At 47.9% G+C, this 24,450-nt stretch overlaps 1 protein-coding gene across 2 annotated transcripts in view; it reads left to right on the top strand.

Moving 5' to 3' along the window:
- The window catches only part of CXXC1 (CXXC finger protein 1), a 36,676-nt gene extending 17,127 nt beyond the window's left edge, over positions 1 to 19,549 (top strand). For both annotated transcript variants that reach the window (XM_081319897.1, XM_081319898.1), the window contains 8 exons: positions 3,525 to 3,709; positions 4,285 to 4,492; positions 8,480 to 8,590; positions 11,494 to 11,543; positions 17,080 to 17,176; positions 17,721 to 17,873; positions 18,155 to 18,305; positions 18,992 to 19,549. In XM_081319897.1, the coding sequence (XP_081176023.1) occupies positions 3,525 to 3,709; positions 4,285 to 4,492; positions 8,480 to 8,590; positions 11,494 to 11,543; positions 17,080 to 17,176; positions 17,721 to 17,873; positions 18,155 to 18,301 (951 nt within the window). In that variant the 3' untranslated portion in view covers positions 18,302 to 18,305; positions 18,992 to 19,549. The remainder of the gene's footprint in view (positions 1 to 3,524; positions 3,710 to 4,284; positions 4,493 to 8,479; positions 8,591 to 11,493; positions 11,544 to 17,079; positions 17,177 to 17,720; positions 17,874 to 18,154; positions 18,306 to 18,991) is intronic.
- The last annotated feature ends 4,901 nt before the right edge of the window (positions 19,550 to 24,450 follow it).

The following is a 24,450-nucleotide window of genomic DNA, read 5'->3' on the forward strand; positions in this document are numbered from 1 at the left end:
TGCCCTCCTGCCAACACCGTCTGCGAACGGTCCGAGAGGTAGGAGGAGAACCACCGCAGAACGGTGCCTCCCACTCCCTGTTTGTTGACTCGTTTGATGTTTTGAATCATTTATTGAAGAAAATATGCTGCTGCTTTTTTGTTTGAAAGACTTTATCATTTTGGAACTGTAAATAAATTTGGGTTGGGTTTTTTCCAGCCTATTAATTTGTCAGAAGGAAAAAGGGGTTGTCCCTGTCACACAAACAGGGCCAGTCGTAGGCTGGAACAGAACACTTCCTTGGTTACCAGTTGAAACCAGCTATGTGCTGGATGCACAAAATAGAACAACAGTAAACAAAAGAGGGTGCCTAACAAATATGAATCTTAATGTTGAGCTCTCCTCTACAGCAGAGCTCCCCAACCTTTCCGGGTTGATGGCCTGGAAGGAAAGGGAGGAGCAGGGAAATGTACATGCGCTTGCGCATGCCATTGGTGCTAGCAGCCAGGTGCATGCGCAACCATGGTGGTGCTGGTTCCTGCATGCATGCGTAAATGGGCTGCTAGCACCTGTGCACATATGCAAATGGGCCTCTAGAGCCCACATAATGCTGGTGGCAGTGCTAGCGCCCCTGCGCATGTGCAAACAGAACCGCTAACACCTGCGGTGGCACTAGCACACTAGGGAGGGTGCATGCACATGTGCACATACTCGCCAGCCATTGCTGCGGCCCGGTGGCCAATAGGCTATGGGCTGGTACTAGGCCATGGGCCACAGGTTGGGGACCCCTATTCTACAGCAGTGTTTCTCAACCTCAGCAAGTTTTTAAGATATGTGAACTTCCCAGAATTCCCCAGGTGGGAGTTGACTCACACATTTTTAAGTTGTTGCGGGTTGAGAAACACTGCTTTAGAGAGATGTAATTACAGCCTGATAGAACTGTGCTACAAAGACACCATCAGCTGATACGCCATTGAGGTCTGTTTTGTCTTCATTCTTTGGTGATAGCATTGTGGGATCATTGGGCCAGAGAGGGCCTTTTTATCATCTGCTACTTGCTCTTTTTGACAGGAACAGCTGGATGTTATTTACTGCATGCAAGGATAGGTTTCAGTCCCTCTCATCTTGATATATGTGGGTTCTGAGATTTATTGCATCATAATGAACATAAAATGTTATACGAAAGGCACAGTTGAGTGGATGGCAAGCCAGTCTTGAGCAAATGATCTACTAGCACTTGGGAGGACACTTTGGGGTGAACCATAGTGAGGTATTTTTTGCGGGGGGGGGGAGGGGGGAGAAAGGGAGGTGTAGCCAAAGGAGAAAACAAGGACGTGCTCCACAGAATTTTGAAATGCTTCTGGATTGGGGAAATAAATGCTTGTGCTGGCAGGAGAAAGGGACATCAGGATCTGAAGGCTTGCTATAACTATATGTACATATTTGTATACAGGCTTGTATAATTTATTGAAGTAGTGTTCTGCATCAAGCCTGAGATAGAACGACAAACCTGAGTTCTTCTTTAGGGCCACCATTACCTAGGATATATTTTTTGGGGTGTATGTGTGCTATGGACTGGATGATTTTGGGTAATAGGCCAAATTTGACTCACAGGCTATAGGTTGCCAACCCTTTACCTAGGCAGGGGTCTGGTATAGACATTATATTAAATATTTTATTTATTTATTTATTTATTTATTTATTTATTTATTTATTTATTTATTTATTTATTTATTTTATTAGACTTATATACCGCCCTTCTCCCGTAGGACTCAGGGCGGTTCACAAGGTTTTTTAAAAACAATACAGCAAATTACAAAAATTAAAAACAATTAAAACGATTACATTAACCTTGACATAAAAACCCCAATTAGAATACAATTGAAACCCCAGTTAATACTCTCAGTCCAGGCCAGAAAGCTCAGAGCCAGGTCTTCAGGTCCCGGCGGAATGAGCGAAGGTCAGGGGAAGTCCTAAGCTCTACAGGCAGCTGGTTCCAAAGGGCTGGCGCACCCACAGAGAAGGCCCTCCCCTTGGGTATTGTCCGCTGGCAATCTTTTACCGGCGGTACCCTGAGAAGACCTTCCCTGTGGGAGCACACAGGACGAAGAGAGCTTGATGCCGGCAGCAGGTGTTCCCTCAGATATCCTGGACCCAAGCCATTTAGAGCTTTATAGGTCATCAGTACCTTGAATCTCACCCGGAGGGCAATCGGAAGCCAATGCAGCTCGCGGAGCAGAGGTGTTACGTGGGAGTATCGGGAAACCCCCATCACAACCCGCGCGGCTGCATTCTGCACCAGCTGAAGCCTCCGGGTGGTCCTCAAGGGCAGCCCCATGTAGAGAGCGTTGCAGTAGTCCAATTGGGAGGTCACAAGCGCATGAGTGACTGTGCGCAGGGCATCTCGGTCCAGGTAGGGCCGCAACTGGCATACCAGGCGAACCTGGGCAAAGGCCCCCCTGGTCACGGCTCCTATATGGTCTTCAAAACTGAACCGCGAATCCAGGAGGACGCCCAAGTTGCGAGCCCTATCAACGGGGGGTAACAGGCTAATAATGCAGGCTGTTTGCTTTTGACGAGTGAAGGTAAACATACGTGTCCCAGGATAATGATGTGAAATCGAATTTGGGTCTGGAAAATTTGGGTCCGTCACTGGAACCAGAGATTTTGTTTAATTTAGGTTCAGCATATTTTGTGAGCTCAGCCAACAATAGTTAATGGCATAATGCATAATTTAAACAAGCCACCTGGTATATGATATGTGGGCTAGCCATTACACTGTTGTCATGACAAGAATGCTGGATTTGGTATATGGGGAGACCCAGGACCAGATCCCCACCTAAACTGAAAATCTTTGGGTGACTTTGTCTGAGTCACCATCTATCTCTTAGCCTAAACTATTTCAGACTGAAAGAGGGAGGGAAAGATACCGTTTAATTTCTGAAGGAAAAGCAGAATATCACATAGGAACATTTTTTCCATCCTGTCTTTTAATTGTGATAAAAATACAAGAATTTTCCTAGCAGTTCGGAAACATGCAAATGTGAGTAGATAAATAGGTACCATTACAGTGGGAAAGTAACAATGACCATATTTTTTTAGTAAGAAAAAGATGGAGAATCTGGGCTTCCCAAGTCTAGGACTTAAAATTGCTATATATACTTAGTCTGAAATAGTGTTTCCTGTTTAGATCAGGTCAGGATCCATCCAGTCCGCCCAGTGTTTCTCAACCTCATCAACTTTAAGATATGTGAACTTCGGTTCCCAGAATTTCCAGCAATCGGAATCCACTCTAGCTGGGGAATTCTAGGAACTGAAACCTACTCATCTTAAAGCTGATGAGGCTGAGAAACATTGAACCTGGCCTTGCTTTCAATCAACCATCTGTTGAATGCAGAAAACAAAACAAGAAAAAAACAGGGTGCCAAAATATGGGTCTTGATATGGAAAAATATGGCGTTCATATTATGAATCTTCACATTGGGGGAAAGGGCTGAACGTGGTTGGATTTCCTTGAGCCCTCCTTTGTGGTTCTTGCTCTGCAGAAGGAGGAAAAATATAAGCGACACAAGCAGAAGCAGAAACACCGTGACAGGTCAAAACATGCCGAACGAGTGGATGCTAAAGATCCTTCTTCCTTACATCAATGTCTGGGCCCTGGCTGCATCCAGGCTGCCCGGGCGAACTCCAAGTACTGCTCCGATGAATGTGGAATGAAGCTGGCAGCCAAGTAAGTAAGAACTGCGTCTCCTCAGTGTTTACTTTCCAGCATGGATTGGGGGAAGGGAACTTTTGCCCTTAGAGCTGGAGTGAGATGAAAGGGTAAGATAAATATTGGTAGTGGAATATGAGCATTTCCCCCCCCCCCCAGCTTCAGCTGTAGGGAAGGCACAGTTATGATGAAACTAAAAGGGACGGTTTTGGGAGTGAGTGTCATAATCCATAATAGAAACCTGTTTTGGTAGAAGAGCACATGGGCACCACGGGTGCCAGGCTTTGGTCTGGAATTATTTTTCTTGTTCCCGTGGATCGTTACTGCTGTAGACTAGGACAATGGGAAGCTATGTTGGGTAGTGCACGGAGAACTTTTAAAGCACTTTTTTCCTTCTATACATAGGAAATAACGTTCATGGCTTTCTTTCTTTAAACGCACCTGAGGCAGTTGCTTTAATCTTAGAGACGCTTGTGTCTTAAATAGTCCCTTCCCAGCTCACGATATCCTTGAATTGGGTAGGATAACGTTATCGCATTTGATCCCCGCTCTTTCATATTGACCTGTGGCGATCTTCTTCTTTCCCTCCTCAGCCGCATCTATGAGATCCTCCCACAGCGCATACAGCAGTGGCAGCAAAGTCCCTGCGTGGCGGAGGAGCATGGCAAGAAGCTGCTGGAGCGGATAAGGCGGGAGCAACAGCAGGCCCGGCTTAAGTTACAAGAAATGGAACGCCGATTCCACGAATTGGAAGCTCTAATTGTCCGGGCCAAGCAGCAGGCTATCAAGGAAGATGAAGAGGTACCTGGAAAAGGTGGCGAAGGAGACAGAATTGCTGGGCCTCCTTTGGATGGACAATTTCTTAGAACAGATTGGGGAGCTTGGATAGATACAGCTAGAGCTCTTTGGCATCTTCACTGTATGCACCTGTTTCTCACCGGTGCAGCTATAGACTGTAAACCAGGGGTCTTCAGACTCAACCCTTTTATGACTTGTGGACTTCAACTCCCAGAATTCCTCAGTCAGCATTATAAACCATTCAGAGGCATTGATTGAGATGGGTGGCTCTAGAAATGGAAATAAATAGACATACATTCACACATATTCCTAAACTCTTAGTAGCTTGTGTGCATTCCCAGATTAAATTGAGGTCATTCTCTATAATATCAGAAGAACTAAGCAGCCATTCCTGAATCTTTTTCATTGTTATAATAGCTTTGTGAAAGCTTCGTTAATTCTTGATTTAAGCCCCAGAGGAAACAGTGTAAAAAAAAAAATCTATCCTCTTGTCTAAAAGAATTCAGTTGCTTTAGCTGCTACTTATCCTGTCAGTCCACTTGTATGTGGCCTGAGTCTTGCTTACATTAGCATCATTGGTTAGGTCAGACTGGGCCAAACTACTGTAGAAGTATAATTCTAGGCTGAAGTTGTAATGGTGAAACTCTTGACCGTTTCTTTTTTAACACAAATGTAAAAGAAAATAGCAATAGTTCTTGGTTAGAATACTAGCTAATACTGGAAATTCTTTCAGAATGTTCTCAAGCACGTAGGACAGGGGTCTTCAAACTTGGCCCTTTTATGACTTGTGGACTTCAACTCCCAGGATTCCTCAGCCAGGCATGCTGTCTGAGGAATTCTGGGAGTTGAAGTCCACAAGTCATAAAAGGGCCAAGTTTGAAGACCCCTGACGTAGGAGAACATCTGCCCCTTTATTTCCTAAGCAAACGATTACGTTAACAAAAGTGTACTCCAGTATGTGGTGTGTTTTGAATTACATGCCTCCTCCGGCCATGTGTGTGGCACTAAATTTTGAGTGAAATTTTCTGTGAGTCTGAACCCATTATGTGCTGTGTGATATTGCTTGCAGCAGATGAAAGTACCCTGAACGTTTCAGCTTCCTGGCTGGGAAGGCGAAAAACAGTGGGCAGAACCCAGTAAAAAACATGGCCAGTGGTGATGTGGTGGCAGATACCTTGATTTGAGAAAATTGGACAGTTTTCTCAAGACTGATTTGGAGCACAATTAACCATTGCCCATTGGGAAGTGTGACTGGACGTAAACTGCAGAATTTACGAGCCTATATAATGCCCTAGAGAGCCAGTCTTGGTGTAGCGCCTCAGGCAGCGGACTAGAAACTAGGTGACTGTGAGTTCTAGTCCCTCCTTGGGCACAGAGCCAGTTGGATGACTCCGTCTAGTCTAGTGGCACTCTCTCAGCCCTAAGAAGAAGGCAAAGGCAAAAGCACTTCTGAAAATCTTGTCAAGAATATTACAGGTGAACCTCAGGTTATGGCCATTTGTCCAGCGACCATTCAAAGATACGACAGTATTAAATGAATGGTAGTTATTACCAGTCCTTCAGCCATTGCAGTGCTCCTGCAGTCAGATGATTAAAAATTATGACCGCAGGAGGCACTTGAACTCCCTCCATCTACCTATCCTCTCCCCCCATCTCTGCCCATTTAATAATAACAATAACAACAATAATAATAAAGTTGGAAGGGACATTGGATGTCATCTAGTCCAACCCCCTGCTCAGGCAGGAAACCCTACACCATTTTTTTTTAATTCCATTTATATCCCGCCCTTCTCCGAAGACTCAGGGCGGCTTACAAGCTTAGCAGTAGCCTTCATTCTATGTATATGCCTGCTTATTAGGGCTTTCACACACACCCCAAGCGGCATTATTACAAAGTCAGCTTAATTGCCCCCAACAATCTGGGTCCTCATTTTACCTACCTTGGAAGGATGGAAGGCTGAGTCAGCCTTGAGCCTGATGGGACTCGAACCTGCACTAATTGCAGGCAGCTGGTGTTACTTAAGGAGGCATTAGCCCACTGCTCCACCAAGGCTCTTCAGTGCCCTTGCACTGAAAACACGCATGTGCGCAGGCACACCCACACACACCACTGCTGTCCCCAGCTGACTTGTGCCATATAGTTTTTCACACTACTGACCTGCGATCCAAGCCCTGGATGAGGGCGCAGACCCGGATTGTGCACGCTAAGGGTTGCGGAGCCGTGTCTGATGAAGGGAACCTCCTGGGTCTGGCTTCCAAGGGCAGCAGTGCAGGAGAAGGGGCCCCATCTTCCACTGCCAACGTGAGGTGTGATAAGTCTGCAGAAAGTGGAGAGCGCAGTTGGACAGGATGCGAGCCGTGGTGCACTTTGTCGCTAGGGAAGGTGGCCGTGGCTCCCCAAGTGAAGATAGCAATGTGGGGGGTGGGTGGAGGGGGGGGAGTCAGTCATTTCAGGTGGCAACAGAACTGGAAGAAACAAGGAAAAGGATTTCCCAGAGGCCCAGGAGACATCCCAAACCTCGTGTTGGAAGTGCTCCTGGTGAATTGGTCCACGGGCTTCAGCTTGTTGGAAGGTTCTGGCCCTTTGTGAAGCTTTGCAAGAGGAAGGCTGGCGCGGAGGGTCTGTGGGTACTGGGCTTGCCTCCACCCTTCTTTGAAGACCGCAGGCCAGACCTTCAGGAGCGCTTCCAATGTGAGCTGCAGAGGAGACGTTTCCCCTTTTCCACATCCTTCCACTTCCTCCAGTTCTGCTGCCACCCTGAATGGCACCTCCCGCGCAGCTGCCACCTTCGCGTTAAGCTGTGCTGTCCCATCTTGCTGTGCTCGCCACAGTCTGTGGGCTATCACTCCTTGCTCTGGTGGCAGAAGATGCGGCTTCGCCTCCTGCAGCGCTGCCTGCCTCTCCCCTGACTGAGCCTGGCAAGCTCTGTTCGGCAGACGAGGCTTCACCACCCTGCCACACTCACTGACTGCAGCCTTGCCCAGTATCTGGATCCTGGGTCAGCAGCGGGAGGAAGACAGGAAGGTCTGCATTGGGTGGGGGGTGGGGGGTCATGGCAGGGGTAGACGGAATGCAGGGCACCCAAAATGCAGGGTACTCCTTTTCCACCCAGGTGGAGGCGGGGCGGGGGTTGTAGTTGTAGCAGAAGCAGTTGCACGAGGCAGGAGAAGTGTGAGGTCCTTGCCTAATGACTGCACAGTCTTGGCCTAACGGCTGCAATCTGGATTGCTTGGACTGCTGTCGTTAAACGGCCTGGTCACGTAATATTGTGCTTCAACGTACACTTTGCTCACCAGTTGAAATTCCTATCCCAATTAGGGTCATAATCCAAGGACTACCTGTTCAGCACTGACTTGAAGGCCCACGTACAGACACAAACGCGCACCCACAAGGGGCCTAATAACCTGGCTCTGCAAGCTTGGTTGGGAAAATGGCTAGATCTGCACATGGTGCTTCATGATAGTATGATTGGTTTAATTAGTGTTGTGTGATACTACATTTTCCTCACCTTTTTTTTTAAAAAAGATACAATTCAAGACAGTGAGGGATACCTAATGTTCCTGCCTCCTGTTTTCCTCATAACAACAGCTTTGTGAGGTGGGTTGGGCTGAGACAGAGAGAAAGAGAGACAGTGTCCCAAAGTCGCTGGCTGCCTTTGTTGCCCGAGAAAGGCCTAGAACTCACAGTCTCCTGGTTTCTAGGCCAGCACATTCATCATTGCACCAAGGGTTCCTCTTTAAGCTTAGCTTTCTGAGTGTATCCCATGATACCTGATTTGTTCAACAGGCTGGACTAAAAAAACCCAAAAAGCTCCCCACCACCACCCTACTGATGACCGCCAATGCATAATTCTCTGTAGTTGGGTTGTTGCCAGATTCTTGATTCTTCTTTGCTTGCCTGGATGGATTAAAAGTTCGGTACATGCATGGGCTAAGGTGCTATTTTCTTTAAAATTCAGGTTGTTGTCTTGACATCTGCTTGTTTCTTAGACCAGTGAAGGAGACAGTGATGACACAGATTTGCAGATATTCTGCGTCTCCTGTGGCCATCCCATCAACCCCAAAGTTGCCCTTCGCCACATGGAAAGATGTTATGCCAAGGTATGTTGGTTTTCCCGGGGCTGCTTAAGTGCGCTCTTGAATTGCATTCGGAAGGATTTAAGCATTGTACAGGTAGTTCTGGAGTTACAACCACCACCCCTTCAGCAACATTCAACATTACAACAGTGCTGAACGTGTGAGTGTGTGTGTGTGTGGGGGGGGGATTTGCAAGCAGTCTGCAGAATTGCGACTGTTGCAACATCCCGGTGATCTCCACGCAAAGTCAGTTGGGAAGCTGATAGGAAAGGGAGCAAGTTGCTCCTGCCATGTTTTCTTCCAAGGAGCCCCACTATGGAATATGAGAGTCTCTGGGATCTTATATTTTGTAACAAACTCCTGCCTACCTCCGCTCCCTTAATGCCTGCCTGCAGCCCAGGGTGCTCCCCCTGCTGCCCTTGTTGGTCTGGTACCCCCCAGTGCCCACCTGCTGCCTTTGCCAGCCTGCCAGCACTTCCCATTACACTGGCCTGCCCACCTGCACTCCCCAATGCCTGCCTGCAGCACCTCCCCCTTGACATACCCTCCTGCACACCTGGGACTCTGCCTCTTCCTGCTTAACAACCCTTTGCAGTCCTGGGATTATGATGACAGCTGGGATTGCCATTACTAAGCGATGTGGTCACCTAACACTGCTTTATGACCACATCCCTTAGCAATAACAATCCTAGTCCCAATTGCCATCGTCACCTGAGGACTGTGAATAGAATAGAATAGAATAGAATAGAATAGAATAGAATAGAATAGAATAGAATAGAATAGAATAGAATAGAAGCTGGAAGGGACCTTGGAGGTCTTCTAGTCCAGCCCCCTGCTCAAGCAGGAGAACCTATAGGTCCTATACCATCTCAGACAAGTGACTATCTAGCCTCTTTTTAAAAACCTCCAGAGGTGGAGCACCCATGATTTCTGGGAGCAAGCTATTCCACTGGTTAATTGTCCTCACTGTCAGGGTTATACCAAGCCATAAGTTGCCTTCCTTGCTTTGGGTTAGGATGATGTGAAATATTGAAAGGGATCAGTAAATAAGCCATGGTTTATTGATGATTTTTAAATGCAACCGTGGCTTAGTATGATTTGCCAGAAATAACCCTATGCTCAGTTCCAGTTGCCTTTTAACTCAGCATTCAAGACCACAAATAATCTACAAGCTGGGCAGCAATAGCAACTCATTTTGTGAATGATTTTTAACAGGCAGCAACTACATTCGTATTAGCTGTGTTTGCGTGAAATACGTGTTGGTGGTTATCTTAATCGTTCTATATTCAACCTTAATGCAAAGTGGTGTGTGATGGTGAAAACCATTTAAGAACATGGGAAAAAACACGAGAAAAAAAAGAAGAGAAGAGTATTATCAATTAAATGGCAGTATTGAGAATGAAAGATGCCAAATTACTACAGTATAAAAGTACAGGTATTTAATTGTGGCTTAATGTGATCAGCCAGTTATAATTTATTCAAGCAATATTCATTAAATGAAGATAAATTCCTGTTGCTACTTTTTTTTAAAAAAATCTGCCTAGCTTGTCTAAGTAAGGCTTCAGGGATTAACATGTGTCAGAAAAGATTACCTAACCTTTAGAGCAGTGGCCGGATTCAGCCAGTTCACACCAGTTCGGCAGAACCGGTAGCTAATTTTTTGTTGCCCAGGCCCAGAATGGACTTCCAGAAGCGGAATCCACACAGAGAACCGGTTGTTCACATATTTGAATCCCACCACTGCTTTAGGGATATGCAGGGGACATTTTCAGGTGGTGAAACAAATGAGAATGTTGAAGACAGGTGTGATTTATTTAAATGTTTGCATGGCGGTTCATCTTAAAACTGTGAACTCTGGACAGTCTAATATAAAACAATGTCGTACAAAGAATAAAAACGAGAGAATAAAAGTTGATTGGGGGTAAATTGAGGAAGAAGCCAAGTAGTAGCTGATAAGAAGGAGTGAAGGTTACAGCTAACGTGTGTCAATCCTTCTGTTGTCATGGCACGGTCAGTATACCTAGAATGGTACAGGTAGTCCTCGACTTATAACACTTCATTTAGTGACCATTCGAAGTCACAATGGCACCGGGAAAAGTGACATAGGACTGTTTTCCACACTTACGAGCATTGCAACGTCCCCCATGGACACATGATCACAGTTCATGTTCACATTTCTGACAGTTGCAATGTCCCAAGGTCACGTGGTGACCAAGCCAGATTCACTTTAACAATCATGTTACTCGCTTAACAAGCTGCAGTCATTCACTTAACAACCGTGGCCAGAAAGGTTGTAAAAGGGGGCAAAATTCCCTTCCCAAATGTCTCGCTTAGTGACAGAAAGTTTGGGGCTCAATTGGGGTTGTAAGTCGAGGACTACCAGCATACTGTAATCCCACCTCCTGCTTGTCCCTCAGTCTTCCTGTCACCTTCCTTACTTCCTTTCCGCAACTGCTGCTGATAGTGAAGCCTATAGTACTACTGCTGTACTACTGTACTACTCCTTTGCCCACGTGCTCATCTACTGATCTTCCCGATACCTTTCCCTGTCCGCGACGGCTTGTACTCCACAGGCCTGCTCACCACCAATCTTCTACCTTCCCCTCTGCTGCTATTATTTATTTATTTATTTCTGATTGGGACTTATATTATGTTCTCAGCGCCTCTTTAATGAATACAGGTAATCCTCGCTTAATGGTAACTCTACCTGTACTTCTACTTTTGAAATCTAAAAAAAACAACAACCCACCCTGCAACCCACTTTAAAAAACTTTACGTGAGATGAGAAGACTCCTGAGCTTTCACGTTAGGTACTACCGTTCGTAGGATTGACTGTTGTTTCCTCACATAACGATGCCAGTGATATTTTTTGTTCTGTTCGGACTTTATAAAACTGTGCTTTATAACTGTTTTTTTCCCCTCTGCAGTACGAAAGCCAGACTTCTTTTGGGTCTATGTATCCCACACGTATCGAAGGGTAAGAAATATGAGTTCCTTATATTAGCCAACCAGACTCTTTCTGTTTGTCTTGAGATACAGTATGTCTTTCAGTCCTATCTTAGTTTCCTGAAAAGAAGATGGTCCTAAAGTTAAGACATCCCCTCCCCAGGAAGAATAGACCGGGGGGGGGGGGAGGAGGGGGAAAGAACCATATAAACCCCTCTCCTTCCTTTTCTTTCTCCCTATAAGTTAATAACTAAGAACATGTTTGCCTTCCTAGAATGTCTTACCATTACTGAGAATATGAAAATGAATTATTGTTAAGAATAAAAAAAATACAATTTGAACTGGGGAGGGGGAAGTACACATCACTGAATATATCAATACTTGGGATGCCTTTGAAAATTGCTAAGCACATTGATTTGTGCTTTAGATTGTAAGCCGCCCTGAGTCTTCGGAGAAGGGCGGGATATAAATGGGGTTAAAAAAATAATAATGAGATTAGCCAGCCCTACCTTCTGCTTTGCCTAGTTAAATTTAATCCTTTTTTGTGACTCCTAGATGAGCTGTCTCTATTCCCACCCCGCCCAGTTATCTCCTTTTTTATCCACTTCCATTTTCCTTTCCTTTTCTCCTTTCCTAGTTCAGCTTTCTCTTTCTTTCAACCCAACTCCACACTGCTTTTTCTTCAGGTTTTTCTTTTTTTTTGGGGGGGGGGGCTTATTTTGGAAGAGTAGAGAGCAACGTGCATAATTTTGTTTTTGTGTTTCTGGGGGAGAATGATTTCCATGTTATATTCAGGTATACCGTATATACTTGAGTATAAGCCGACTCGAGTATAAGCCGAGACCCCCAATTTCACCCCCAAAAACTGGAAAAAGTTATTGACTCGAGTATAAGCCGATCCGCCGTTCTGCAAGCCTCCGCCGCCGGCGGAGGCTGGATCCGCGCTCTGCAAGCCTCTGCCGCCAGCAGAGGCTCGATCCGCCATTTTGCAAGCCTGAATACACAGGAATACCCTGTGTGGCCGCGGCTCTCGGGGAAGCCCTGGCTGTCCGCTTCCTCGCTCCACGCTGCCATTCGGGGCCCGCGCGTTCCCTGGGCAAATCGCGGCGCCCAGCAGGCGAGGAAACACGCCCGCTCCAGTCGCCCCCCCTTCCCTCAGGAGACGCGAAGCAAGTGACCGCCCGGAGCTTACCGAGGACTTGCGCGCGGCCGAGGCTTTGGTGCTTCCAGGATTGCGCGCACCTCTCCCAAGCCGCCGCCGTCCGGAGACCTGCCGAAGTTTGGGGAGGTTTGGGGAGGTGCGCGCGCACCTCCCCAAACCTCCCCAAACGTCGGCAGGTCTCTGGACCTCCGCGCCCTGCCTGCCTGCTTCTTTCCGCAGCGGAAAGAAGCAGGCAGGCAGGGCGCGGAGGTCCGGAGACCTGCCGACGTTTGGGGAGGTTTGGGGAGGTGCCCAAACCTCCCCAAACGTCGGCAGGTCTCCGGACCTCCGCGCCCTGCCTGCCTGCTTCTTTCCGCTGCGGAAAGAAGCAGGCAGGCAGGGCGCGGAGGTCCGGAGACACCTGCCGACGTTTGGGGAGGTTTGGGGAGGTGCGCGCGCACCTCCCCAAACCTCCCCAAACTTCGGCAGGTCTCCGGACGGCGGTGGCTTGGGAGAGGTGCGCGCGATCCCGGAAGCACCAAAGCCTCGGCCGCGCACAAGTCCTCGGTAAGTTTTTTTGTTGACTGGAGTATAAGCCGAAGTGGAATTTTTCAGCCCAAAAAGTGGGCTGAAAAATTCGGCTTATACTCAAGTATATACGGTAATTAATGTTATGAATCTTATAATTATCTTCTGCGTATCTTATTTTACAGCCAATCAATTTTTATTTCTACTAATCTTTTGGGGGGAGAGAATTTGTATATTATGAGAATTTGTATATTAAGGATCATTTTTCTTTCTGATAAATACTATATTTCTCTTATAGAAAGACATTTTTCTCCCTTCAAATAACTATTTATATAATGAGGGTGATCATTTACCCCTTTCCTCATGTTCATCCAATTATATTTCCTTTCCTTCCCAGTACAGTGTGTCCTTACTGCATTGCCATTCTAGTGTTTTTTTTAAAAAAATATTCTTGTTATTTCTGCTGGAATCATGATGGGGACTATGTATGTATTTGTATGTGAAATTGTTTATGAAGTGTCTTCTCTGTTATAGGACCACTTTTGAGGGGAACAGCAAGGTAATTCCCCACCCCCTAAAAGTCCTAGGCTTGTGGTGGCAAACCTATGGCATGCGTGCCACAGGTGGCACGCAGAGGCCTCTCTATGGGCACGCACGCCATCGCCCCAGTCCTAGGCCTTCAGCTGGGTTTTATAAAACCTTTTTGCTTTAGGCCGTGTGCAAAAAAACCCAAAGATTCAATCAATCAATTTCAGTTTTTCGCAGGAAAAAACCCAGATCTTCCAAAGTTGGAATTGATTAACTTTTTAGTCCCACCCAGTCTGCCATGGCCACTGCAGCCACGCCCACCCAATGGGCCACGCCCACCTGGCACCTGACGATACATAAGTGGGTTTGGGGTTGCAGTTTGGGCACTCGGTCTCTAAAAGGTTCGCCATCACTGTCCTAGGCTCACGTTCGCTTGTGTGAACATTCTTCACACTTCCCATTTGAGGAAAGGTTATTGAAAAGGTGATGACGACTCAGCTAGAAGAAATGGACTGTCTCAGATTGCTGCTAGTGGGGATTCAGAAGGAATGGATGGAAACCACATTCTTTGCCCTTGGTGAAGGATTTTTGTGAAGGACCTTGATACCGTTAGACCTTTTGGGTAGTCATAGAGTCTTGCTGGAGTGTCTTCAAACACTGGAGTCAGGGCACTGAGCTCCTGAGGTTCTACTCTTGCTTGTGTGGATGATTTCAGTCTGTAATCAAGGGGATGGCCAGCACTACAATACAGGTTACCACAAGGTTCATTGCCGTCTGCCCCATTAATTAACACTTGTGTGATGCCATTAAGAGAAGTCATCTGACAGTTTGGCTGAGGTGTCATCAGTGTGCAGATGGCATCCAGTTGTACATTGCTACCCCAAATCAGACCAGGGATTCTGTTGAAAGCTTGAATTGGTGTCTGGAGGTTGATGTCAGAGTCTTGATAAAGCAAAATAAGCTTAGACTGAATTATTGCAAAACCTAGGTGCTTTTGGTTCAGCATTTGGGAACTTCTAGCCCTGCTACTTTATTTTGGATGGATAGGATAACAATCTCTTGAAAGAAGTTGTTTGTGATCCAAGGGTTCTCCTGGATTTGTGGTTACTGCTTAAACAGCAGATACTAAGCAGTGATGTGAGTGTGTTTGTGTTGCTTGCCCTGTGTTGGCTGGCATGCCATTTATGATCCTACCTAGAGCAGGATACTTTGACAACAATAATGCATACTTTGATCATCACTCATTTGGATTATTGTAACACACTCTTCTTGGGACTGTCTTTGAATAATACCCAGAACCTGATTCAGAATGTTATGATTAGACTATTGATGAGATATCCTATCACAATAGATTAACACCACTACTAAAGTTTTTGCAATAATTATAAGGTGGTGGTCTGGGACCAATTCAAAGTGCTGATCAATGAAACCCTACGTGATATAATACCGTACCAGGCTACACAAAGCCTTGCCTTGCCAAGGTTAATCTGACTGTAGTAAGAATATTATGATATGCGGGGGGACAGAGACTAAGTGGCAGGCCTTTCATGTCATTCTTTTTGTGCTTAATCTGTAGTTTTACTCTGCTCAGAGACTGTAGATAGGGATGAGCTATAAAACTGGTGAACTGAATAAATAATCAAGTTAGCCAAAGTTATAAAAGAAGCAGAAAATGTCTCCAGCTGTACATATAGACAAACGAATTCTAGTAACAGAGTTCAGCCTCAATTTAAAAAGCACGATATAACAATAAGGAAACAGGTTGCCAATACAAATAGTCCTTGACTTAGGACCACCATTGAGCCTTGGAATTTTGGTTGTAGGTTGTGGTCGTAAGTTGAGTCACTGTGTGACTGGACTTGATTTTACCACCATTTTTACAGTGGTCATTAAGCACAACTCACTGGTTGTGTAAGGGAATCGTTTTAAGTCCAAATAAAGCTTCTCTAATGGGCATTTTTGATGGAAAGCTTTGGAAAATGCAGTTGTGTCACTGCAAGATGCGGCAACCAGTCGTAAATGCAAACTGGTTGCCAAGCGCCCAAAATGTGATGGTATAGCAATCATAGCTTTGAGGATAAGTTGCAAATAACTTTTTTTGAGATGATTGTTAAGTGACCAGTCATAAGTTGAAGATTGCCTGAATATCCAGATAGAAACAGTACAAATGGTTGGATAGGTAAGAGTTAAAACTGAGCTAAGTAGGTGATTTGACTGCTGGGTATCCAAGGGTGCTTGAACTTTCCCAACCACATACAGTTTAGCAGTGAGAAAAATAGCGTTCTGCACAGATAGGAAAAATCAAGATTGGTATCTAACTCAGCAGTAATCCTTGTAAAAAAAATAATCTGGGCATCCTGATAGATCAGAGATTATGAAAAAGAATTAAAAGGAATGGATACTTAGCCTAAACAAGAGAAAGCTATAATAGCAGTCTTTCTATACTCAAACAGCTGTCACAGAGAAGGGAAGGACAAGAATCAAGGGAAAACTTTATATAGAAAGATCTAAACTTATTCTTTAGTTCAAGAATAATTTTCCTACCATGAGAGCTAGTAAGCAATGGAACAATGCTGGGATCATGAGTTCTTTTATCACTGAAGGTTTTCCAATAAAATCTGGATAGGCAATTATCTGGCTTTATTTGAGAATTCCAGCCCAGAGCAATTGGTTTGGAGTAAAAAAACGCCCAAAGTCCTTTCCAATCTTATCATTCTATTATTACATTTCAGGAGAAAGATCTGAGATACTAAACTGACTCTTTGGGGGGGGGGTATCTTAAATTGCCTGAACTTGAAATTATTGCTCTAGCAAAACTCATAATATGCCCGAGAGATAGCATCTTTTAGGTAGGATTAGAAAGTGATTACTGAGCACCACTTGCTTAAAGAAGAAACAAAAGAAGACAATTGAATGTGTGTGCAGGATAAACTAGTAGAAAATATTGAAAATATCAAGTAGATATAAGTTTACTAAATATGTGTTCTGTAAAGAAAATCTTCAAAAGACCAGGAGACCCGTCTTGGGGATATGTTGGATAACTCAATAAAAAAAACAAAACACCGACACAACTTGCAGCTTTTTTTAAAGGGAAAAAGCCGGCAAAACTTATGTTTGGGATCGTTAGGGAAAGAAATGGGCAACAGCATTTCTTAATTTAGGATGCATTTATACGAATCCCTGGTGCAGTTATATTTGAAATGCTTCCAGCCACTGAAATTAACAAAGGGCTGAAGCATCTCCTCCATTAGGAAAGGTTATACCTTTGGAGGCTTTTTAGCTTAGGGAAAGAAAAAAAAGTAAGTGGGGGATGTGTTTGAGGTGTGTAAAATCATGCATGGTTGTGTGTTGTTTTTTTCCCCCCTCCCAGAGCTACTCGTCTTTTCTGTGATGTCTACAACCCACAAAGCAAGACATACTGCAAACGCTTGCAAGTCCTCTGCCCAGAGCATTCCCGGGACCCAAAAGTAAATATAGAGTTGCATTCCTTTGAGGGCCCAGGGTAGTTCTTTGTGGGAGTTAGCCATTGGTCAGAATTCAGTAGAAAATTACGTAAAGTGAGTTCCGCGATTCTGGTAACCGTGCAAGGAAAGCGTAGACTGCCATATAAAGCATTGATCTGGATTTCATTTCAGAATAAAAATAAGCTTTTAAATCTTAGGATTTAAGTATTTTATATCTTAGGGGGGGGTGGGTTGTGTGTGTGTATACATATACATATATACATACGTAAAGACAGAGACTTGTACCTGTACAACTGTTTTATACAGATTCTGACAGTATCTCTTGAACCCTTAACTGGACGCACGGTGGAATACTATTTCCCCGGATTAGGAAGACTTTACTATTCAGAATAAGTTACGTAAATAATCAAATCTGAATCACCAATAGGGTTAGAATTGCACTTTTCTGTGCTGCCTTCAGAATGTCATTGGACGGGGCGATACTTGGTCAGAGTACATGTAACTCCGGTTTAATCCTGCTGCATCTTGACTGTGACGTTTTTCATAGATTTCGGCAGATGAGGTGTGCGGTTGCCCCATGGTGAAAGATGTGTTTGAGCTCACTGGGGAATTCTGCCGGGTGCCCAAACGGAAATGCAATCGACATTACTGCTGGGAGAAGTTGCGCCGGGCTGAGGTGGATTTGGAGCGAGTGCGTGTGGTACGTTTGGGAACCTTCAGGAACACAAAGACTTACCTTTTGTTAAAGGTGTATTTATTTATTTACAAATAACTTGATAAATTGGACTGCTAGCCCCTCTAGTCCAGAATTTTTCACATGGGCTGCCACCAACTCTTCAAATTTTCAGCTCCAGATCAACCTGGAGATGTTTGAGGAGTGAACAGGGAACCTCTCTATATAGACCTGTTGGGGAAATAAGTTTTCCTGGGGTTGATCTAAGAATTGTGATGGTAATCTAGTGTGTCTTTATTGACTGGCAGTGGTACAAGCTGGATGAGCTGTTTGAGCAGGAACGAAATGTTCGGATGGCTATGACTAACCGGGCTGGGTTACTTGCCCTCATGTTGCATCAGACAATCCAGCATGATCCACTGACTACAGATTTGCGCACAACCACTGATCGTTGAGCTGGTGAGTTATTTGGCCTGGTATTACTTTTGGCTTTTGATTGAGAACGATTGATTGTGTGTATCCAAGTTCTTAAGGAGTTCTTGAATCTGGGCAAAGAAGGTCTAGGGCAGGAGTGTCAAACTTGCAATGTCACGTGACGTATCGCGACGTTTTTTCCATTGCCAGCAAAGGGATGGGTGCGGTTTTGGCATGACGCATCCGGCCCGTGGGCCAGCAGTTTGACACCCCTGGTCTAGGGCATGTCTGGATGCCTCCTTGAAATGGAGAGAGGGGCCATATGTGCATTATTTATCGTTCAATTCCTTATGCTGCTGGGAAGGGTAGGGAATAAACAGTATGCAATGTCTATTTTAGGGATAGTGTATATTATCTCTGATCAGGTCAGCCATTGCCATAAATCTGAGCCCAAGAACTGATTGTGCCAACTTCTTATGGCATTGAAAATGGACTTAACAAAGTAAGATAATAGGGAACATCAGCTGTAATTCCTGGCTCAGCTAAGATACAGAGTGAGCTCACACATTATGACAAGCCATAATGTGGCTTGTCTGTTTTTTGGTTCATATGTGTCCAGCAAATTATTGGTTATTTAACAAACTATAGTTAAAATTAAGGCTTTTGCAACATGTAAACCCAAAATCTGAACTGTATTTCTTACCTTGATATTCATTTTTATTTTTTTGCAGGTGCTTCCTTGATTGCGGATGATGCCTTCATGATTCAGTGCCAATTGAACCAGAATCTTTTTAAATTATTTTTCTTAAGCTCTTTTTTCATTAAAACTGTCTGGTCTTAGCCACCTTTCCCATCACTCCCATAGAATCTAGTTTTCCTTGACCCTAATCTCTGTGTCAGTATTATAGCCTTGCTGTGAACAGTCCTTTTTTAATTATTTTTTACATTATTACAGTTCTAAGGTAGAGAAGTCTGACAGTAGGGTCTTGGAGAAATGAATGTAGCGATGGGTCTTCCTGGTTTCCTCCCCCTGTCCTTCCCCACCTTAGCAAAAAAACTTTTGGCTCCCACTGGCTTGGAATGGTCCTTGTAATCGAAGCAGCGTTTGCAGCGAAGACCTTTATAGACAATGGATTCCCATTGCCCTTCTGTGTAGCTTCTGTTGAGAACTTGGAAGTAGCAATTGGAGGCTGTTAAATCAGAGCAAAGGAGACAGCCTTGCACAGATCTACTACCCTATTGTGTGTGCTACTGCCTGGACGTGGAAAATAAAAAAACTTAATAAAATACCCAGAAATATTCTTTTTCTTTGTTTTACTGTGGATGGAGACTGTATTATTTTTTAAAAAAAGAAAATCGTACTAATTCTTTGCTCTACTCCTTCATCCTATCTTTGCATAACTTCACAACTGTCCACCCTTTCCATTTTGTTCTACAGGCAAGACGAATTTTATTATCCCTGCAATCCTAATTACTAATTTGCAGAAAGCCAGTCTCATCAAACACTGATAGCTCCATTTTTTTTTCTACATGGACAGCTTCCCATATTCTAATTTCTCTTCTTTGTTCCCGTCGGGGAAAATTTTTTGCATCTTAAACATATATGAAAGCAATGGATCAGTACGTAATTGTGCTCATGTGAGACTGGATAAATATGGCTTATGACTTGGTTCATTTATTTGCTAAACCATGGTATGGATTAATTTGGTAGCTAAAATTAGTTTAACGTGAACTCAATTGTGTTTATTCAACTATTCATGATTAAGTAAATCACAATGAGTTCAGTTCTTTTGCTTTGGGAAAAAAACTTATCTGCTCCAATCAAACATTATTCATGAGTTGGCTTCGGGCAGATAATGTTTCTCCAGCAACAGAAGGTTCACTTGCATTCCATAGCCCCCCCTGCCCTTAGGAATTCATCCCCCTCCTCCCGTCATTGTTTGGCAAAGCTGTGAGTGAAAGCGGGTGCAGGCAACTATGGAGTACCGTATATACTTGAGTATAAGCCGACTCGAGTATAAGCCGAGACCCCCAATTTCACCCCCCAAAACTGGAAAAAGTTATTGACTCGAGTATAAGCCGATCCGCCGTTCTGCAAGCCTGAATACACAGGAATACCCTGTGTGGCCGCGGCTCGTCGGCAGGTCTCCGTTCCTCCTGCCGACCTTTGGGGAGGTTTGGGCGCCTCCCCAAACCTCCCCAAACCTCGGCAGGTCTCCGTTCCTCCTGCCGACCTTTGGGGAGGTTTGGGCGCCTCCCCAAACCTCCCCAAACCTCGGCAGGTCTCCGTTCCTCCTGCCGACCTTTGGGGAGGTTTGGGCGCCTCCCCAAACCTCCCCAAACCTCGGCAAGTCTCCGTTCCTCCTGCCGACCTTTGGGGAGGTTTGGGCGCCTCCCCAAACCTCGGCAGGTCTCCGTTCCTCCGCGCAGACCTGCCGACCTTTGGGGAGGTTTGGGCGCCTCCCCAAACGTCCCCAAACCTCGGCAGGTCTCCGTTCCTGTTTGGGGAGGTTTGGGCGCCTCCCCAAACCTCCCCAAACCTCGGCAGGTCTCCGTTCCTCCGCGCAGACCTGCCGACGTTTGGGGAGGTTTGGGCGCCTCCCCAAACCTCCCCAAACCTCGGCAGGTCTCCGTTCCTGTTTGGGGAGGTTTGGGCGCCTCCCCAAACCTCCCCAAACCTCGGCAGGTCTCCGTTCCTGTTTGGGGAGGTTTGGGCGCCTCCCCAAACCTCCCCAAACCTCGGCAGGTCTCCGTTCCTCCGCGCAGACCTGCCGACGTTTGGGGAGGTTTGGGGAGGCGCCCAAACCTCCCCAAAGGTCGGCAGGAAGAACGGAGACCTGCCGAGGTTTGGGGAGGTTTGGGGAGGCGCCCAAACCTCCCCAAAGGTCGGCAGGTCTGCGCGGAGGAACGGAGACCTGCCGAGGTTTGGGGAGGTTTGGGGAGGCGCCCAAACCTCCCCAAACAGGAACGGAGACCTGCCGAGGTTTGGGGACGTTTGGGGAGGCGCCCAAACCTCCCCAAAGGTCGGCAGGTCTGCGCGGAGGAACGGAGACCTGCCGAGGTTTGGGGAGGTTTGGGGAGGCGCCCAAACCTCCCCAAACAGGAACGGAGACCTGCCGAGGTTTGGGGACGTTTGGGGAGGCGCCCAAACCTCCCCAAAGGTCGGCAGGTCTGCGCGGAGGAACGGAGACCTGCCGAGGTTTGGGGAGGCGCCCAAACCTCCCCAAACAGGAACGGAGACCTGCCGAGGTTTGGGGAGGCGCCCAAACCTCCCCAAAGGTCGGCAGGTCTGCGCGGAGGAACGGAGACCTGCCGAGGTTTGGGGAGGTTTGGGGAGGCGCCCAAACCTCCCCAAACAGGAACGGAGACCTGCCGAGGTTTGGGGACGTTTGGGGAGGCGCCCAAACCTCCCCAAAGGTCGGCAGGTCTGCGCGGAGGAACGGAGACCTGCCGAGGTTTGGGGAGGTTTGGGGAGGCGCCCAAACCTCCCCAAACAGGAACGGAGACCTGCCGAGGTTTGGGGAGGCGCCCAAACCTCCCCAAAGGTCGGCAGGAGGAACGGAGACCTGCCGAGGTTTGGGGAGGCGCCCAAACCTCCCCAAAGGTCGGCAGGAGGAACGGAGACCTGGGGAGGTTTGGGGAGGCGCCCAAACCTCCCCAAAGGTCGGCAGGAGGAACGGAGACCTGCCGAGGTTTGGGGAGGCGCCCAAACCTCCCCAAAGGTCGGCAGGAGGAACGGAGACCTGCCGAGGTTTGGGGAGGTTTGGGCGCCTCCCCAAACCTCCCCAAACGTCGGCAGGTCTCCGTTCCTCCTGCCGACCTTTGGGGAGGTTTGGGCGCCTCCCCAAACCTCGGCAGGTCTCCGTTCCTCCTGCCGACCTTTGGGGAGGTTTGGGCGCCTCCCCAAACCTCGGCAGGTCTCCGTTCCTCCTGCCGACCTTTGGGGAGGTTTGGGCGCCTCCCCAAACCTCCCCAGGTCTCCGTTCCTCCTGCCGACCTTTGGGGAGGTTTGGGCGCCTCCCCAAACCTCGGCAGGTCTCCGTTCCTCCTGCCGACCTTTGGGGAGGTTTGGGCGCCTCCCCAAACCTCGGCAGGTCTCCGTTCCTGTTTGGGGAGGTTTGGGCGCCTCCCCAAACCTCCCCAAACCTCGGCAGGTCTCCGTTCCTCCGCGCAGACCTGCCGACCTTTGGGGAGGTTTGGGCGCCTCCCCAAACCTCCCCAAACGTCGGCAGGTCTGCGCGGAGGAACGGAGACCTGCCGAGGTTTGGGGAGGTTTGGGGAGGCGCCCAAACCTCCCCAAACAGGAACGGAGACCTGCCGAGGTTTGGGGAGGTTTGGGGAGGCGCCCAAACCTCCCCAAACAGGAACGGAGACCTGCCGACGTTTGGGGAGGTTTGGGCGCCTCCCCAAACCTCCCCAAACCTCGGCAGGTCTCCGTTCCTGTTTGGGGAGGTTTGGGCGCCTCCCCAAACCTCCCCAAACCTCGGCAGGTCTCCGTTCCTGTTTGGGGAGGTTTGGGCGCCTCCCCAAACCTCCCCAAACCTCGGCAGGTCTCCGTTCCTCCGCGCAGACCTGCCGACGTTTGGGGAGGTTTGGGGAGGCGCCCAAACCTCCCCAAAGGTCGGCAGGAAGAACGGAGACCTGCCGAGGTTTGGGGAGGTTTGGGGAGGCGCCCAAACCTCCCCAAAGGTCGGCAGGTCTGCGCGGAGGAACGGAGACCTGCCGAGGTTTGGGGAGGTTTGGGGAGGCGCCCAAACCTCCCCAAACAGGAACGGAGACCTGCCGAGGTTTGGGGACGTTTGGGGAGGCGCCCAAACCTCCCCAAAGGTCGGCAGGTCTGCGCGGAGGAACGGAGACCTGCCGAGGTTTGGGGAGGTTTGGGGAGGCGCCCAAACCTCCCCAAACAGGAACGGAGACCTGCCGAGGTTTGGGGACGTTTGGGGAGGCGCCCAAACCTCCCCAAAGGTCGGCAGGTCTGCGCGGAGGAACGGAGACCTGCCGAGGTTTGGGGAGGCGCCCAAACCTCCCCAAACAGGAACGGAGACCTGCCGAGGTTTGGGGAGGCGCCCAAACCTCCCCAAAGGTCGGCAGGTCTGCGCGGAGGAACGGAGACCTGCCGAGGTTTGGGGAGGTTTGGGGAGGCGCCCAAACCTCCCCAAACAGGAACGGAGACCTGCCGAGGTTTGGGGACGTTTGGGGAGGCGCCCAAACCTCCCCAAAGGTCGGCAGGTCTGCGCGGAGGAACGGAGACCTGCCGAGGTTTGGGGAGGTTTGGGGAGGCGCCCAAACCTCCCCAAACAGGAACGGAGACCTGCCGAGGTTTGGGGAGGCGCCCAAACCTCCCCAAAGGTCGGCAGGAGGAACGGAGACCTGCCGAGGTTTGGGGAGGCGCCCAAACCTCCCCAAAGGTCGGCAGGAGGAACGGAGACCTGGGGAGGTTTGGGGAGGCGCCCAAACCTCCCCAAAGGTCGGCAGGAGGAACGGAGACCTGCCGAGGTTTGGGGAGGCGCCCAAACCTCCCCAAAGGTCGGCAGGAGGAACGGAGACCTGCCGAGGTTTGGGGAGGCGCCCAAACCTCCCCAAAGGTCGGCAGGAGGAACGGAGACCTGCCGACGTTTGGGGAGGTTTGGGGAGGCGCCCAAACCTCCCCAAACGTCGGCAGGTCTGCGCGGAGGAACGGAGACCTGCCGAGGTTTGGGGAGGCGCCCAAACCTCCCCAAACGTCGGCAAGTCTCCGTTCCTCCGCGCCCTGCCTGCCTGCTTCTTTCCGCTGCGGAAAGAAGCAGGCAGGCAAGGCGCGGAGTTTGGGGAGGTGCGCGCGCACCTCCCCAAACCTCCCCAAACTTCGGCAGGTCTCGGACGGCGGTGGCTTGGGAGAGGTGCGGGCGATCCCGGAAGCACCAAAGCCTCGGCCGCGCACAAGTCCTCGGTAAGTTTTTTTTGTTGACTGGAGTATAAGCCGAAGTGGAATTTTTCAGCCCAAAAAGTGGGCTGAAAAATTCGGCTTATACTCAAGTATATACGGTAGTCAACTTTGACAGTATGAATTAAAGGGCTGAAGGCATCCTCCTATGAGCTCTAGACCAGAGGTCCATGACCTTTCTGGGTTGGCCCGGTGGGAAAGGGAGGGCCAGGCACCTTTATGCACACATGTGCACACACGCTAATGTGGCAGTGCACAGCTGCATGC

Source organism: Vipera berus (genome assembly GCF_964194415.1).
Source record: "Vipera berus genome assembly, chromosome: 2".
In the NCBI taxonomy this organism is placed as follows: domain Eukaryota; kingdom Metazoa; phylum Chordata; class Lepidosauria; order Squamata; family Viperidae; genus Vipera; species Vipera berus.